The following is a 17,124-nucleotide window of genomic DNA, read 5'->3' on the forward strand; positions in this document are numbered from 1 at the left end:
TTCGTCAATCATTGGTTTAGGTCTGTGCTGGATTCGAACCTGCGATCTCAAAATGAGAGGCAAGCGTTCTACCAACTGGACTACCACCACACTACACCACAGACGCCGACATTTAAAAAAATACAGACAACTTAAAAAAAATCAATTCACCAACGAATTCAACAGTAACATCAAATATTCCGGACTCTATCAGTAGCCATTTTATCCCGGATGCTCACGGATTACCCGGAAAATGTCTAACACCTCTATAACCGGTAAACCGGACGATATCCGGATATCGAACTATGAATATGTATTGCAGTTAATGTGCGTAGAATTTGACGTCGAACTCGAATGTAGTGTTTTACCACCAACTCATCATCATCAATTTAAGAGCCACGCTCTTGTCGGTGCAGCATTTCTGTAAAATACTCTCCATGCTACTTTTTTAGGGAAAAATAGGGCAGTGGTTTCCCTCTTGCCTTCCGCCCCGCAGTACTCTGTCTGACGCGTGTGGGATGGCGCCCAGAGTAGTCTATTACAAAGCCATACTAGGACTCCTGTCCTCTGCCTCTAAATAGTACTGACAGTTACTGCTGCCCTCTGTCAGGTTCCAGGACCACCAACTATGTCACCCGATTTTTGTTTTTATAGCACTCAACCGTGTTTAGGAAAAGTCACAAAGAGAAAAAATCGAAAAAATATCTGACTCGGACAGGACTTGAACCCACAGCTCTTGTCAAGCCGGGACAAGCGTGTTAACCATTACACCACCGGGTCCTCCTCCTGTCCTTGCGAAATTCTTCGACCTATGTATCATTAAGCCGACTCCAGCGCGATCTATCTAGAATATTGAGTACTAATATTTCTCTTCTGAAATCATCAACTCCCCAGCATTGTCTCGTTTTCACAGGGTCCTCTTACCTAACCTGCAGGATTTGAGAGGACCTGTTTTTTACAGAAGCGACTGCCTGTCTGGCCTTCCAACCCGCGAAGGGAAAACCAGCCCAATACAGGTTAGGTCACATACCTCCGTAAATGCATTTCTCGGGAATGTGGGTTTCCTCGCGATGTTTTCCTTCACCGCTTATCACGTGTTAATCATTTATGATCCAATCATGAACTCGAAAACAAATTCGACATGACAGGCCTAAACCTGTTACGGGGATCTGGCAAGCATTCTACCAACTAGGCTACCACGGCTCTAAGCTGAAATACTTAAAGGAAATTCTAAAAGTATATTTTCTTTTTACAGGTATGTATCCGGTTGAAACACTCGATTTTTGCTACCTTATATGAAAGGTAGGTTAAAGGGTAAAAGGTGTTATGAAAATTACATTTATGTTTCAGAAATTTATAAAGTGGTGTTTACCTGAAGGGCACAGCTAGATGTTATAGACCGGCGAGCATGAGACAAAGAAAACTCCCTTTGAATTTGTACAATGTATATTTTACAGTTATAATTATTACAGTACAACCATGGGCAGGTAAAAACCCTATGGAGGGAGACAGGTCGCGCTTTGGTCCGTCAGGTTAATTGTCACTCCGTTACAACCATGGGATATCACTCTGTTTAAAACACTGTCCGTACACCTGTAGGCACCTCACTTACTCGAGGACCTCTGACTATCAGGCCTACCTGAGGCGTCCCGGAATACCGTACAGGTGATGAGTTGAGGCCGGCTCAGGCCAGGGCGTGCTGGACGATGGCGGCGCAGCGGGCCAACTGTTACGCAGCTGGCGGGCTGCACGTCCACCGGTCAACCTCGCAGTCCTTCACCGGGCCTTATCCGGAGTGTTGACAAAAGGAGAGGCGCGGCACATCCACATGCGCGCCGCACAAAGAAAAGCTTCGACGTGCAAACAACCAAGGCAAGCTCCGCCGTAATGAAGCTTGAAATAACTCTCAAATGCAGAAGAAAACAGTAGGAATCTTCATTCACAAAATTTGTTGAAATAGTCTGATCCAATCATAAACTTCTTCTTAGATTAAAACTTGCAAAAACGTTTAAACTTTAAAACGTTAAAAACTTAAAGAAAACAAAAACAACTTTAAAACTTTAAAACTCAAAAACTTTAAACTTTAAAACCCCATCTGCAACAAGGAATGGCAATGATTAGCATGTGGTTCAGCTGACAGCGTGGCAAGGCAACTCACGAGTGTAAAACAAAGAAAATAACTTACAGGTTCATCCGGGATAGTTGGGCATCGCTCGGATGAAACCTAAACCCACCCACTGGACCTTAGGCGATGGGATTTCAGTGATGTTGCTGAAAACAAGGACCTCGAGGTTATCACAAAGTTGGTGCAAAAATATGCACGAAGAATTGCGAGGACTCACCATCTCGGTTAAGTTGTTTATTTAAATCGAGACATCGGCTCTTGATGTCGCCGATAAATCGTGGCTTTTAATTTGCCCACATTATTGTTACGGCAGTGGAGTCTCCGGCGCTCTCGCGACGTCCCCACTTTCCATAACCTGTCTCTCAGCTCAGCCAGCTGTCAGTCTGACACAAGAACCACGAACAAAGTTGCCAAACTAGAAAAAATCTACCAAACCATAAATTCGCCGAATCAACGACAATAATCGATCGACTTGTTTGATCCAAAAATGTAAACAATATAATTATAATATTTCAAAAATAAATGTTGCAGATAATTTTAATATACCAAATTTTGAAGAAAATTAAATAATTAAAAATATTCGGGCCCATCGATAACCCTGCAGCGCCATCTGTGATTTCCTGCGGGTAAAATATAAAAACAACGTTATATCGTCAGAAACCACAAGATGTCGCTACAAGGCTCGTTGGTCCGAAATGCTTCGTTACACGGTATATTACCTACTCTGTCTGATGTTAAGGGTAAGTTATTTTAGAATTAAATATGCCCTTTCTTAGCAACAAACTTAGGGAAGGCTTCGGCGGGGATTTTATCCTTATGTTGTGGATATACCACCTATCTGCATTAAACGTTTCGGCTCTTCCTTTTTAACCCCCGTCGCAAAAATGACGGGGTGTTATAAGTTTGACGTGTCTTTGTGTGTGTGTGTGTGTGTAAATGTGTATGTGTCTGTCTGTGGCATCGTAGCTCCCAAACGGAAGATCCGATTTTAATGCGGTTTTTTTTCCTTGAAAGGTATATCAGTCGAGAGTGTTCTTAGCTATGTTTGGTGGAAATCAGTTCAGGTCTTCAAGGTCATCAGATCGTTTGTTAGGTGTGATAGGAATTTTAACGCTCAGTTTGCTTGCAAGCATATGTGGGATCTGACATTTGAAACACTAATGTCTTCTGAAACCACTGAGCTGGTCTGCTGTTAGCGTAACTTTTTTTTGTGGTCGGGGGTATTTTGAATTTTAAATTTAATCTTTTGATGCGAACTGCGAAGGGTTGGAACTGGGTGCCGTCGTCTGTTTTGCCAACTCGTTATAATCTGGGAATCTTCAAGGCTAGAGTGAATTGGTAAGCGTGATCCACCCTAGACCACATCGTCACTTACCATCAGGTGAGATTTGTGGTCAAACGCGTGCCTATATTATTTAAAAATAAGGCGTGAAGTTTTTATATATGACAACAGTTCTCCAAAGTATGGAACTGGTTCAGAGGGTTATAGGATCCGCAACTGGGACAAACTTTGGACGGCTCTGGGTATTGTAGCCAAACTGGGTTGATAAGTGGCTTGGGCTACATAAACAGCATCACTGTAGCACTGAAGGGGTAGGCAGAGGTGTACAGTATATCCCAGTGTGTCAGTCATGTATTAACGTACTTACATCAATAAATACTAACTGGGACCCACGGTTAAACATGCCTTCCGAAGCACACATCATCTTTCGGACAATCGGGTGATCAGAATGTAATGTCCCTAACTAATGCTCAGCTCACAAAGCGCTTTTTGTGATCTGTCTCAACCGGGATTCGAACCTGGGACCTCCGGATCGTGAGCCCACGCTCAACCATTGGTCCATGGAGGCATTTACGTATACGTTTTATTTTTTTATTCTATGGCAGTTCGATGCAGTGATGCGCTATACAAACGCCCATCCGTTTGCCGATACTCCGTAATTTCCCTGAGGTACAATATTGTTCCCTGATTTAGAGGCGACACACTACACATACTCGCAGGACGCAATATGTATTGCGGGTCGGGCAGAGAATTGAGAGGGAACTTTTAAAACTGATACAAACGAAAGGGAAAATCGACAAAGAATGTTTCCGGGAGTGCCTAACTGAGCGTAGTACCCCGCTAGCCACAAGTTGGTAGCGTGACTAGGGAACAACGATCCAACGGCGTTAAGTTGAAAGTTGTTATATGCGTCGCGCTGTGTAAACTTCGATAGCGCGTTTCAGGACTGCATTATTTAATTGTGGCGCCATCTGTTGCATATGGGCGGAACTAGCTAGTCAATTAGTTAGTTCCGCCACGGTGTTATACATAAAATATCACATCATGGACCCTGTAAGGCACAGGAAAGTAAACCTAAAGTAATATTCCTATATATGAGGAGAAATCGTCATTCCTCTCTTCTCTCCGCCAAATCCTTCACCTCCTGATACGACACGACCTGCACCTTCTCTTTTATTTGTTTCTTCCTCTCTTTCCTCCAAGTTTTCCTTCTATAATTTTCTTTATAAATAAATCGTGTCGTATCAGGTGGCCAATCATATTATATACTATGTAATTCACACTTAATAAATTATAGAATTGCAGTTGAACAATAAATATAATATTATTTAAAAAAAAATCTAAGTATAGACCAAAAGCAGTAGTAGTATAGTTTTCTAAGTGTAGTGGTTTTAGTATTTAGATCTTCCTCTATCGTGTGGGTTGTGAGGTGGATTACCAATCTCATGAACCCTGGTGTCAGGGTTATTATTGACCCGCCAAAGGCCCCTGACATGGCTCACGTAACGACTACATACTTACATCAGTAAGTAAGTAGCAACCGGGACCAACGGCTTCACGTGCCTTCCGAAGCACGGATCATCTATTGGACAATCAGGTGATCAGTACTTATTGTAGAGAGATTGCGCGGGAGCATAGCCGGTGGGTTCGAAATATGCACAAAATGGTCATATTGTATATAAGATATAACGACCGTAGGTATACTCCGATCTGAACAGGGCATTCATGGATTTTCATAAAAAATAAATACACATCGTTATTTAAAATTAGTGTGGCAGACCCAACTAGTTGGCCACTTAGTTCCGCCCACATGCAACAGATGGCGCCAAATAAATTCAATATCAACTTTTGTCATAATCATCATCATTATCTCCCTAGCATTGTCACTTTTTTCACAGGGTCCGCTTACCTAACTTGAAGATTTGACAGGTCAGGTTTTTTATAGAAGCGACTGCCTGTCTGACCTTCGAACCCGCGAAGGGAAAACCAGCCCAATACACGTTAGGTCACATACTTCCGTAAATGCATTTCTCGTGAATGTGGATTTCCTTGAGGGAGGCCTATGCCCAGCAGTGGGCGTCGTACGGCTGATGATGATGATGATGATGTGGGTTTCCTTACCGCTGAGCACGTGATAACTTTTGTCTTAATGTTACCTACATAACAGCCTTCGTGGTCTAGTGGTTAGAGCGTTAGGCTCACGATCTGGAGGTCCGGGTTCGATTCCTGATGGGGACATTATGGAAATAACTTTGTGAGACTGTCCTTTGTTTGGTAAGGACTTTACAGGCTTGAATCACTTGATTGTCTAAAAAAATAAGTTGATTCCGTGCTTCGGAGGGCACGTTAAGCCGTTGGTCCCTGCTATTAGCCGTGAAAATACCTCCACCAACCCGCAGTGGAGCAGCGTGGTGGAGTATGCTCCATATCCCCTCCGGTTGATTGAGGGGAGGCCTGTGCCCAGCAGTGGGACGTATATAAGCTGTTTATGTTATGATGTATGTCACCCACATAAACACACTACACTACAAAACTCGACTCGATTCATTGACAGCCATCTTGCACTATTCCGCAACATCATTCAGCTTATACCAACACTTGAACCATCTTGAAGCAACTAAACATTGGAACCAAACAAACAGTTGGCAAAATTTACATCACATCATGCTTTCAATCTTGATACAATCTCATCTTCTAACTAACACACAGTATATATAAGCGGTGATGTAGCTTCCGTCTTGAGAGCAGTGGTAGCCCACTTGGTAGAACGTTCGCTTCGCACTTTGAGATCGCAGGTTCGAATCCAGTATAGTCCTAAACCAATGATTGTCGAATTTGTTTTCGAATTCATGTTTGGATCATAAATGATTATCACGTGCTCAGTGTTGAATGAAAACATCGTGAGGAAACCCACATTCCCGAGAAATGCATTTTCGGAGGTATGTGACCTAATAGAAAATCAAACGAACTTACCTGTAAGTGACGTTCGATGACTATTAAACGATGTGATTCGCCCGAGAGATTACACTTATATCACTTGTAGTAGCACGCATATGTGCTGCCATCGTACACAGGTTTAGAGTATAAATTATTTCTACCCACAAAAAATGGATATATTCTATGCTCGCCACACTGACAGTACCTCATACACGTTCGCCCAGTCGGCTAGGCCATAAGTATGTAAGCTATTTCGTATAAGAGGGTAAATTTTTGAACATGGTTCTAAGAGGGGCTGGGAGGGTGTGTAATCTCTCGGGCGAATCACATCGTTTAATAGTCATCGAACGTCACTTACAGGTAAGTTCGTTTGATTTTCTATTAAACTTCAGTGATTCGCCCTTCGAGATTACACTTATATCACTTGTAGATGTTTAGAGTAATACGAAATAGCTTTAAAATACACACCAAATAATAATAACAAAGTACATCAGGTTAAATCATTGTATTTTCAGAATAATAATGATACTTATCAACTTATAATATCCCAAATTAAACTGAAATTCTTTTTCTATAAGTACGTAATTGTTACTTGACAAAAAACTCGAAATAAAATCATGAATCAAGGCTAGCTTGCAAGAGAGAGCGGGCGAATTGATCACGCGAGTCCGTCTGTACTTCTCTGTTATAGAATCTCGCAAATGTCAGAGAGTTGCCGGTCCAGCCAGCGGTCTTTTTGATAAGATCTATGCTCACTCCTAACCTGCTGGCAGCCGAAGTAGACGCGTGTCTGGTGCTGTGAGCCCTATAGGTTTCCGTATCAACTCCACTCTCTGCCAGAGTAGCCTTGATCCATCGACTCAATGTCTGTGAACATACCTTTTTGAAAGGCTTTCTAAAAGAGATCAGAAGAAATTCACAGTTTGGTGGACGTCTAGATGCAGACATGGACAAATAACTATCTAAAGTCCTTGCAGGACAAATAGAAGGTTTTTCCTCGAAGTACGGGAGAATTAATAAAGGTTGCGAGCGATTTATCGCAGAAGTTTTTATTTGATCCGTTATGTTAATAACAATTTTTTCATTAGATTTAACAATATTGAAGAAATCCTTGGGTGTCGGGACGGTGAAATTTATTTAATGAAATAAAACAGCAGCGTCTTGTCTTGTGTTGTATTGAGAGAAGGGCAGAACGAAAGCTCCGCGAATGAATGTAATTACAAAAGTGTTTCCATATTTAAAATACAAATCTTAAATATATTTATATGTTTTCAACATAACTCCCAACAAGGCAAAAGATAATGCTTCGATAATGGACTGTAAGTATATAATTAATAGGTAACTGATTCAAATGTGTGCGATAACTTTTGCATTTGTCAGTGCTATGAAGAATAGTTTGAACTATCTATTACAATTACACATTCAACTTATTATTTATAATATTATCTATTTATAGTTTTAGTTTAAGTAGGTTAAGTTTAGAAGATAAGTACTTTTAATTTATCTAGCTTAAGTTTGGAAGGTAAGTACAATTATGTAAGTATGGTTTACTAGTATATAAGTTACTGTAATTTTACAATAAACATAACTACAATTATTTTTTTTTTGTTTTTCACTTAACCTTTTTAACTTTTATGTTATACAACCACTGAGGTAAGTATTACTGGTAAGTACCTATGTAAGTATCTAGTATTTATTTTTTACATTTATAATTAAGTAAAGTAAATTAAATTTTAAGTTTATGAACTTGTTACATAGGCAGCTAGTAATAGTGAAATCAATTATTTGCTCTTATAGCTATTATTCGATTATTTACTCTTATATATAACTTAGGAATTGTTCCTTTTACAAACGTAAATTGGTAAGTAACCAGTCTTAGTGACATAACTATAATTTAGTTAGGAAAATGAATAGTTTTACAATTCAACTTAATTAAACTTATTAATTAACTTAGCCTAAGTCTCTTGGCATCCTCTCAGGCACAATTAGGTTACCTGAGAAGCATCTAGGCCTACGAGAACTGGACAACCTTATACACAGGTAATAATAATAATAGGTAGTTAGACTGAGCCTGATAACAACTTACTTAAATTGTTAGGTATTTAATTTAAAGGCAATATGCAAACTTTAGTTATAGAAGTTTTGTGATAATTACCATTTGCTTTTTTAACTTCCATGGCTCTTATTTTTCCATCACTACCTGGAAATACCTTTGTGACTCTAGCCATTGGCCACGTCATGGGGGGTGTGTCCAATTCTTTCAGAATGACAAGATCGCCTATCTTTACATTTGGCATGTTATCTTTCCATTTTGGTCTATTCTGTAATACATTTAAATATTGTTTTGACCACTGTCTCCAGAACTGTTGTTTTAGAGCTGTACATTTTTCCCAAAACTTAAAAGTGTTTATATTATTTTGTGAGATATCTTGCTCTGGTAAACAAGTTAAGGGGCTTCCTGTCAAGAAGTGAGCAGGAGTGAGATATGATACATCATCACAGTCTGTAGACATTGGTGTTATAGGTCGAGAATTTAATATGCCTTCTCTCAATACAACACAAGACAAGACGCTGCTGTTTTATTTCATTAAATAAATTTCACCGTCCCGACACCCAAGGATTTCTTCATGGTCCTTCGAGCAACGTGAGCATAGTGTGCAGCTCATCTACAGGTGTTTGCGGCCAAAACGGTGCGACGGATCAGCACGATTTTTGCGTCAGAAGTTTACGTCGGGCAAGTTTGTGAGTCCATTCCAGTCGCCATTATTCCTGAGCAACGCGGTAAGATTGTACTTCATTCATTCACTCAATCATCGTTGCCGCGGCGGAAGGACACACCGACGTCGAAGTGTTCAAAACCGGAGAAAGCAATCTTCATCTGCGTGTAACCGAATTTACAAAGAAGAACTTCAATAGTGTTCGTTTATTTGTAACGATTTTATTTCGTCAAACTCGCCGAAGACAAAGGACAACGCAATACAAATAAAATTGCTATCTCACTCACTCATAGCATATTACGGAACATTAATATTGCTACAAAAAACGCGATGTTCGGAGTGAAGTGAGCGATTTTTAGCAATCAACGTTGTCGTTCAATACAATCGATCTCGATCCCAATCTTAACAGGAATTGTATTGCATCATTTTTTTACCACGTTTTCGTATACCGAGCGACCATATTTTTTTCAGGAAAAGTAAATTTAAACAATTCAGTACTTGTTTACGTAATTAGTCAGCAATATGGCAAGCGACAACGAGCTATTTAACAGGCGGAAATATGTGAAAGGCACGATGACGCGCCTACGCAACTCGCTAACGTCGGAATTCCTCGCGTCCGCATCCGAACAAATGTTACGCACGAAGCAAGAACATGCCCAGTCCATCTTCAAGGAGTATATAGACCTGACTGTTCAGGTCAACGACGACCATGATCCCACTCCTGTTGAAGAGGCCTACTTTGTGTGTATGGACTTACTGCGCACTACTTTGCAGTCAAGATTCGGGACGACGGCGGCGGCGGCAAAGCCAAGTGGCGGTTCTAATAACGTCACGTCCAAGTTAAAACTCCCTGATATCCAAATACCACCATTCGACGGCAAGTACCTAGAATACAAACCTTTCATCGAATTGTTTACGGCGCTTGTACATAACGATTCTAACATTGTTGACATTCAAAAGTTTGTGTATTTACGTGGTTTTCTAAAAGGAGAAGCCTTCGATCTTATTAATAATTTACCAATACAAGGCTCAAGTTACAGTGAAGCATTGACAATCCTGCGTGATCGATATGATAATAGTCACAAAATTGTATTTGAACATATATCCAAGTTATTGGATCTTGCCTCGATACTCAGGCCAAATGTAACCATGTTACGTAATTTAATTTCTGTTGCAAAACAGCATGTAGCAGCTCTAAAAAATTTAAATGAACCCGTTGACAAATGGGACAGCATACTTGTATGCATTCTATCTCGCAAACTCGACCCAGTCACTAATAGAGCTTACTGTTTGGATAGGAACTCATCTCAATCCCCAACTTTTACAGATTTCATAAAATATCTTGAAACAAGAGCTCTAGCTCTCGAAAACTCGAGCAACAATGATGTCATCGGCGCTAGGAAAGTACAAGCTACTGCTGCAGTAACAAATAATCATGTAGCTAAGTGCTATTACTGTGGTAAGTCAGATCACAAAATATTTTCATGCCCCAAGTTTTTGCTTGCATCGATTGCAGAACGTGTTGAATGTATAAAAGCTAAAAAGCTATGCAAAACCTGCTTAAACAGCCATACAGGGAAATGTCGCTTTCATTTTAAATGCACTCACTGCAAGCAAAATCACAACACGCTCTTGCATGATGGAAATGAAACATCATCATCTAGTACTGAGGGTGGGGTAACGTTGCTGTCAGGCTTAAATGACAACAACCAAGTTTTGTTACCTACTGCCAAAGTAAAAATATTAACTAAAAATGGGCAGGAATTGATAGTCAAGGCTTTATTAGACTCTGGCAGTCAGTCATCTTTCATTACAACTAAATTAGCTAATCTAATTGGGAGAAATCTACTAGCTACAAACACAGAGGTTTCTGGCATTGCTAAAACTGGAAAGAAAATACAAAGTTCCTTGCAAGTGGACATATTTTCATGTGCTTATCCCTATAAAGTTAATACTAACTGCCTAGTGGTGGACAAAATAACTACTAACTTGCCACAAAACAGTTTTGACCTGTCACTTATTAACATTCCAAAAAATTTATTACTAGCCGATGACACATTCAATAAAACAAGCGAGATAGACATTTTATTAGCTGCTGACATCTTTTTTCAGGCGTTGCTGCCCCAGCTTGAGGACCAGCACAATGAGCTCAGCGATCCCGCGACACCCCGACTCGTTCACACGCAGTTTGGTTATTTGGTTGCAGGAAAAGTCCCCGTACAGTCTCCCCATGAACTTCAGAGTACCCCTGTTTCTTTGTTTTGTCAAGAATGTAAAACAGACTTAAATTCTAATGTTATTCAGTTCTGGAAATCTGAGGCTGTACCAGAAATATATCCTGAGCACCCCACGTCTGAACAAAAATATTGTGAGGAATATTTTAATGAAACGGTTCAACTTGTTGACAATAAATTTGAAGTCTCAATGCCCTTAAAGATTCCAATTTACGATGTAAACAATACTTTAGGGAATTCTCTAGTTCTCGCTATGCGCAGATTTTTGAATTTAGAGAAAAGGCTCCATAAAGATGAAGCTTTGTTCAAAGAATATCAAAGTTTTATTCATGAATACATAGACCTTGGCCATGCCAGCTATGTCGATATTTCTAGTTACGATTTTAACAAAGATGCGGTATACTTTATGCCACATCACCCTGTCATACGTGAAAATGCAGTTAGTACTCGTTTACGTACAGTATTTGACGAATCTATGAAAACAACAAATAAAATTTCTCTGAATGATATTATGTTGAATGGCCCTGTGGTCCAAAACGAATTATTCGACACTCTATTGTTGTTCAGACTAAATAAATATTTTTTCGCTTGCGATATTAGGCGTATGTTTAGAAATGTTTTAATAGAAAAAAGTCAGAGGTCACTCCAAAATATATTATGGAGAGATGACCCCCATGAATCCATAAAATGTTTACAATTAAACACTATTACTTATGGCTTAAAAAACTCATCTTTTTTAGCAACAAGGTGCTTAAATGAGTTAGCTTATAGATTTAAAAATGAATATCCTTTGGCTGTCCCAGTAATTCTAAATGCAACATATGTTGATGACATATTGTATACTCATAATGATTTAAATGTAATAATAGAAACAAAAAGTCAACTTTCACAATTGTTATCTAAAGGTAGTTTCTTCTTGCATAAATGGTCAGCCAACGATTCCAGTATTTTACAGGATATTCCGAAGGAACAGAAGTATTCTGGAGAAATTAACATGCAAAAAGATGTTAAAACGTTAGGGTTGAATTTTGACGTCAATTCAGACACTTTTAAATTTTCCCCCCCGCCTAAGCAATCTGTCAAGACCAAAAGAGAAATCTTAAGTTTTATCAGTAAATTTTATGACCCTCTTGGACTGATTGGACCAATCTTTGTGCAAGCCAAACATATTATGCAAAAGCTATGGCTGTCCAAAACAGACTGGGATTCTATTCCTCCGCCAGAATTAAATAATAAATGGCAATCACTTTATAATGACTTAACTAACATCTCAAGTATTCATATTGAAAGGAATACAATGTGTAAAAGTGAACATCAAACATTTCAATTAATAGGATTTTCAGACGCATCCAATGTGGCATATGGTTGTGCAATTTATGTGAGAACTATTGACATGCAAGGTAAAGTTCAAATGTCACTATTATGCTCTAAGTCACGCATAAATCCCATTGCACCTAAACAGTTAACCATCCCACGTTTAGAATTAAACGCTGCGCTTTTACTTGCCAAGTTAGCTTCAAAAGTATACAATACTATTAGTCAGAAACAGATAGTAAATGAGGTTCACCTTTACACAGATTCACAAGTCGTATTGGCGTGGTTGAAGACCGATCCAATCAAATTAAAATCTTATATTGCGAATAGAACAAAATTAATTACTGAATGTACTAATAACTTTAATTGGTCCTATATACAGACAGATAAAAATCCTGCAGATTGCTTGAGCAGAGGAACAAGTCCCTGCGACTTACCAAATCACCACTTATGGTGGTCAGGGCCTAAGGAAATGTCAGATTGTAATTATAAATTTAAAAATTGTACTTACCAATTACCCGAGGACATTCCTGAAATTAAATGTTCACAGAACGAGGCGGTCTGTGCGGCGGTATCGCTGAGCTCAAATGGGTCGTCATTCCTTGATAATTTTATTCACAAATATTCTGATATTAACAGAATGAAACGTGTACTTGCATATGTCATTAGATTTTGTAATAATTCTAAACCTAACTCGGCCAAAATTAAAGAAAACTTTGTTTCCTTTGCTGAGACTAACAATGCATTTTCTCTGCTTATAAAGCACGAACAGCTCAAGTATTTTTCTAAAGATTTAAATGCTTTGCAAAACGGTATGCAAGTACAAGCTTCTTTAAGAGGGCTTAACCCGTTTATAGATGCTCACGGTCTTCTCCGGGTAGGAGGTAGACTGCAACATTCTGGTTTGCCATATAACCAAATGCATCAAATTATATTACCTAGGCAATCTCTAATTACTTGTATGATAATTGAAAATGAACATAACAAGCTTTTGCACGCAAGTCAAAAATTAATTTTGTCTAGTTTAAACCAACGTTATTGGATTGTCAATGCTTTACGCTTAATTAAGAGTGTAATATATAAATGTACAACATGCTTTCGTTTCAAGGCTGAAACAGCCAAACAGCTGATGGGTTCACTCCCTGCGGACAGGGTAACTACTAGTCGACCATTTAAAAAGGTCGGAATGGACTTTGCTGGGCCTATTCTTGTTAAACAATCCGGCTCGAAGGACCATGAAGAAATCCTTGGGTGTCGGGACGGTGAAATTTATTTAATGAAATAAAACAGCAGCGTCTTGTCTTGTGTTGTATTGAGAGAAGGGCAGAACGAAAGCTCCGCGAATGAATGTAATTACAAAAGTGTTTCCATATTTAAAATACAAATCTTAAATATATTTATATGTTTTCAACAAATATTAATCAGTCTTATCAATGATAATGTTTGCACACGATGGGCTGTTATTAAGGCCAAGAGAGTTGTTAGTTTTTTAGACAATAACTCGAAAGACAGATTTTCGTTAGGGTATAATTTACTTAAATAATCTAGAACCCTGGATGGGTCCCATGTACTGTTATATCTTGGAAGTGGAGTACGTAGTTTATAAATTCCTAACATAAATCGTTTAATTTGAGGGTTGTTTATAACCTCGGAATCAAGAATCAGCGAAAGAGCAGCCTTTGAGGTATTAATTGTCCCATACTTGTATCCGCGATTATAAATGTACATAAGAAATTCTAAAACTATAGTCGTAGAAACATCAAACAAATGATAGTTATTTTCTGTACAAAACTTAAACCATTGTCCAAGAGCAGTATTATACTGTTTAAGTGTATTGTTTGATAAAGATGCCATAATGACATTCACGGCGTCTGCAGGGGCGCCCTGCCTCAAGAATGCGTCCCTGATAATACACCGGCAACCAGGGTAAGGTTCTGATGCAGTTTGTGTTCGGTACTGTAAGGGGATGATAACAAACTAATATTAGGAGAGAATTCAATTAATTCAGATGTCAGCAGTTTTTTGAAAAGGGGATACCAAGGTTGTGTAGGCCATAGAGGCACAACAACAATACCTTGCGCTTTATCAAATATTATTTTTTGTAACATTTTGAGAATGAGACAAAATGGAGGAAATGCATAAAAAAAATATGACGACCAAGAGACTGTAAAAGCGTCAACCCTAAACGCGTCAGGGTCACGTTGCCAAGAAATGAATCTGTCACATTTTTTGTTTATTCGACTGGCAAACAAGTCGATATCGGGACAACCCAGTCTGCGACAAATTACACGGTAAGCTTCATCAGATAACTCCCATTCAATATCCGCATGCACCCGACGCGATTCTGTATCGGCGATAGTGTTATCAGCCGAACTAATGTAAGATGCGAATATAAATATGCCTCTGTTTTCGCACCACTGCCAAATATCGCGACTTAAATTACTTAAGTGTGGAAATTGAATGCCTCCCATTCTGTTTATATATGAAATTGCTGTTGAGTTATCAATTCTTAAAAGAACCTCACAATTTCTGTAGTTTTTTGCGAAAATTTTTAAGCCAAAAAATGCAGCTGCTAACTCTTAAGTAATTTATGTGCTGGGTAAGCTCCTCGCTTGACCACTGTCCACTAGCCGTCTCATCAGAACAACAAACTCCCCAGCCGGTACGGGATGCATCCGAATATATTTCCAACCGGTAATTGCCTGAACGTATGGGGCAGCCGTGATCATTGATGTTACGAATCCACCAATTCAAGTCTGTGCTTAGAGAATCGGGAATGTTAATATATTGATCGTAATCATCTTTAACTTTTAAGTAAAGAAACTTTGTCCTTTCGAAATTTTTAGTGTACATCCAGCCATACGGGACTGCCGGACACACTGAAATTAATAATCCTATCAAGTGTGCAAACTTACGCAGTTTACACCGTTTTATTATAGAAAAGTATAAAAGCTCTTCCATAATTCTTTGTCTTTTATCGAATGGAATACTTAAAGTAAGCTTCGCTGAATTGAAGACAAAACCAAGAAACGTAGCCGTATGACTGGGTGTATTTACAGACTTTTTATAGTTGATCGAAAAACCTAACCACTCAAGCAAGGTTTTTGTAGTTTCAAAGTTTTGAATACAGTCTGAATAAGTATCGCCGAATAAAAGCAGATCGTCTAAATAGATAACTGACAAGAAACCTTTATCACGAAGAAATTGAATTGCAGGTCTCATTAATTTTGTAAAAACGTAGGGTGCGATATTTAGACCGAAAGGTAATACTTGAAATTCGTATAGCTTTCCAAGAAAGCAAAAACGTAATAATTTTCGATAGTCCTTGTGTACACTGACTGAGAAATATGCATCTTTCAAGTCAATAGAGCACATATATGAGTTTTTAGACATAAGTCTCATTGCCGTTCTATAATCTTCGAGTTTAAAATGTGGTGCATGAATAAATCTATTTAAAGACTTTAAATTTAAAATAAATCTATTTTCTCCATTACTCTTCTTAATCAGAAAAATGCTTGACAAGAACTGACCTTCACAAGGTTCACATTCACGCACCGCACCGATCTTAATAAGTTTCTCGATCTCTTTACTCATTAATAATGACTGTAATTCAGACACTGGCTTATTTAAAGGGTAGACAGATTGAATATTCTCAATTGAAGCGGGGATACGCAATCCCGAGACCCATGACAATAATATATTATCATTGGTGATCTGCGACCAATTATTATAGAAAAATTGAAGTCTACCCGCCTGTGACTCGACGACGGCAACTGGCTCTAGCGATGCGCTGTTCGACCGGAGTGGCGCGGCTGCGCCGGCGGCGCTCGGCGGTCGTACGTCTGACGTGGCGGCGGCCTGCGCCCACCACTCGCTGAGTTCGCCTTCGCTGGAGCGCGGCGAGGTTGGGATGGCGCCGCCGACGTCGGCGGCCCCCTCCAGTTTAAAGCTCTCGATGTTGATGCCTCCCCTGCTTTATTCTTAGGTTGAGGTTTAGGCTTAACAACTGTATGTCTCAGCTCCGCACCTGTCCTTGTTATTGCCTTCATAGACCTTAGATTTTCTTGTAAGTCTTTTCCGAATAACAAATTATCTCGCTTGAGATCTTTGATATTATCTTTAACGTCTTTACTAAGGCTTGTCAGTATAAAGTTACGTCTAGTTTGTGTCTCTGAGAAATGTATGTGACACAGAAGTCTTCCCGTGTCACTGAGAGCCTTCAGCATATCATTTTTAGTTGCATCCTCGGTAATATTCCCTGATAATAAAGTCGACATTGTGTTTGCCACACTTGTTATAATCTTTCCTAAGAGCTTTTGTTTTCCCATTAGAATATTATCTCGTTTCAAGACATTTTCATTGCATGCCGCTTTTATTTCAGGGTTTAAAACAGGAGCCTGAGCTAACTTCAAGTTCTCTGGAATTTCATACTTTTGTGTAATTTCTTTTCTTGTATCTTCTTTAAGGCCATTAATAAGAAAGTCCGACCATCTGCTGGCAATGTCCTTTTGAATGCAAGGGCCAAACTTTTCTTCC

At 39.1% G+C, this 17,124-nt stretch overlaps 2 protein-coding genes across 2 annotated transcripts in view; both read left to right on the forward strand.

Moving 5' to 3' along the window:
* Nucleotides 1–17,124, forward strand: part of LOC126377722 (calsyntenin-1) — a 310,912-nt gene that overhangs the window by 63,254 nt on the left and 230,534 nt on the right. The gene's annotated exons all lie outside the window — the stretch shown is intronic.
* LOC126377753 (uncharacterized) lies at nucleotides 8,889–13,804 on the forward strand. Its single transcript, XM_050025563.1, has 2 exons — nucleotides 8,889–10,499; nucleotides 11,153–13,804. Exons 1-2 carry the CDS (start codon nucleotides 9,563–9,565, stop codon nucleotides 11,170–11,172), a joined length of 957 nt encoding a protein of 318 aa, XP_049881520.1. The 5' UTR covers nucleotides 8,889–9,562; the 3' UTR covers nucleotides 11,173–13,804.

This window comes from Pectinophora gossypiella, chromosome 24, assembly GCF_024362695.1.
Source record: "Pectinophora gossypiella chromosome 24, ilPecGoss1.1, whole genome shotgun sequence".
Lineage (NCBI taxonomy): Eukaryota > Metazoa > Arthropoda > Insecta > Lepidoptera > Gelechiidae > Pectinophora > Pectinophora gossypiella.

Bases quoted from the DNA above. Each gene is read 5' to 3' on its own strand.
- LOC126377753 (XM_050025563.1), top strand. From the start codon at position 9,563: ATGGCAAGCGACAACGAGCTATTTAACAGGCGGAAATATGTGAAAGGC. The intron at 10,500-11,152 runs GTAAGTCAGATC...ATCTTTTTTCAG, and splicing joins AGCTAAGTGCTATTACTGTG to GCGTTGCTGCCCCAGCTTGA.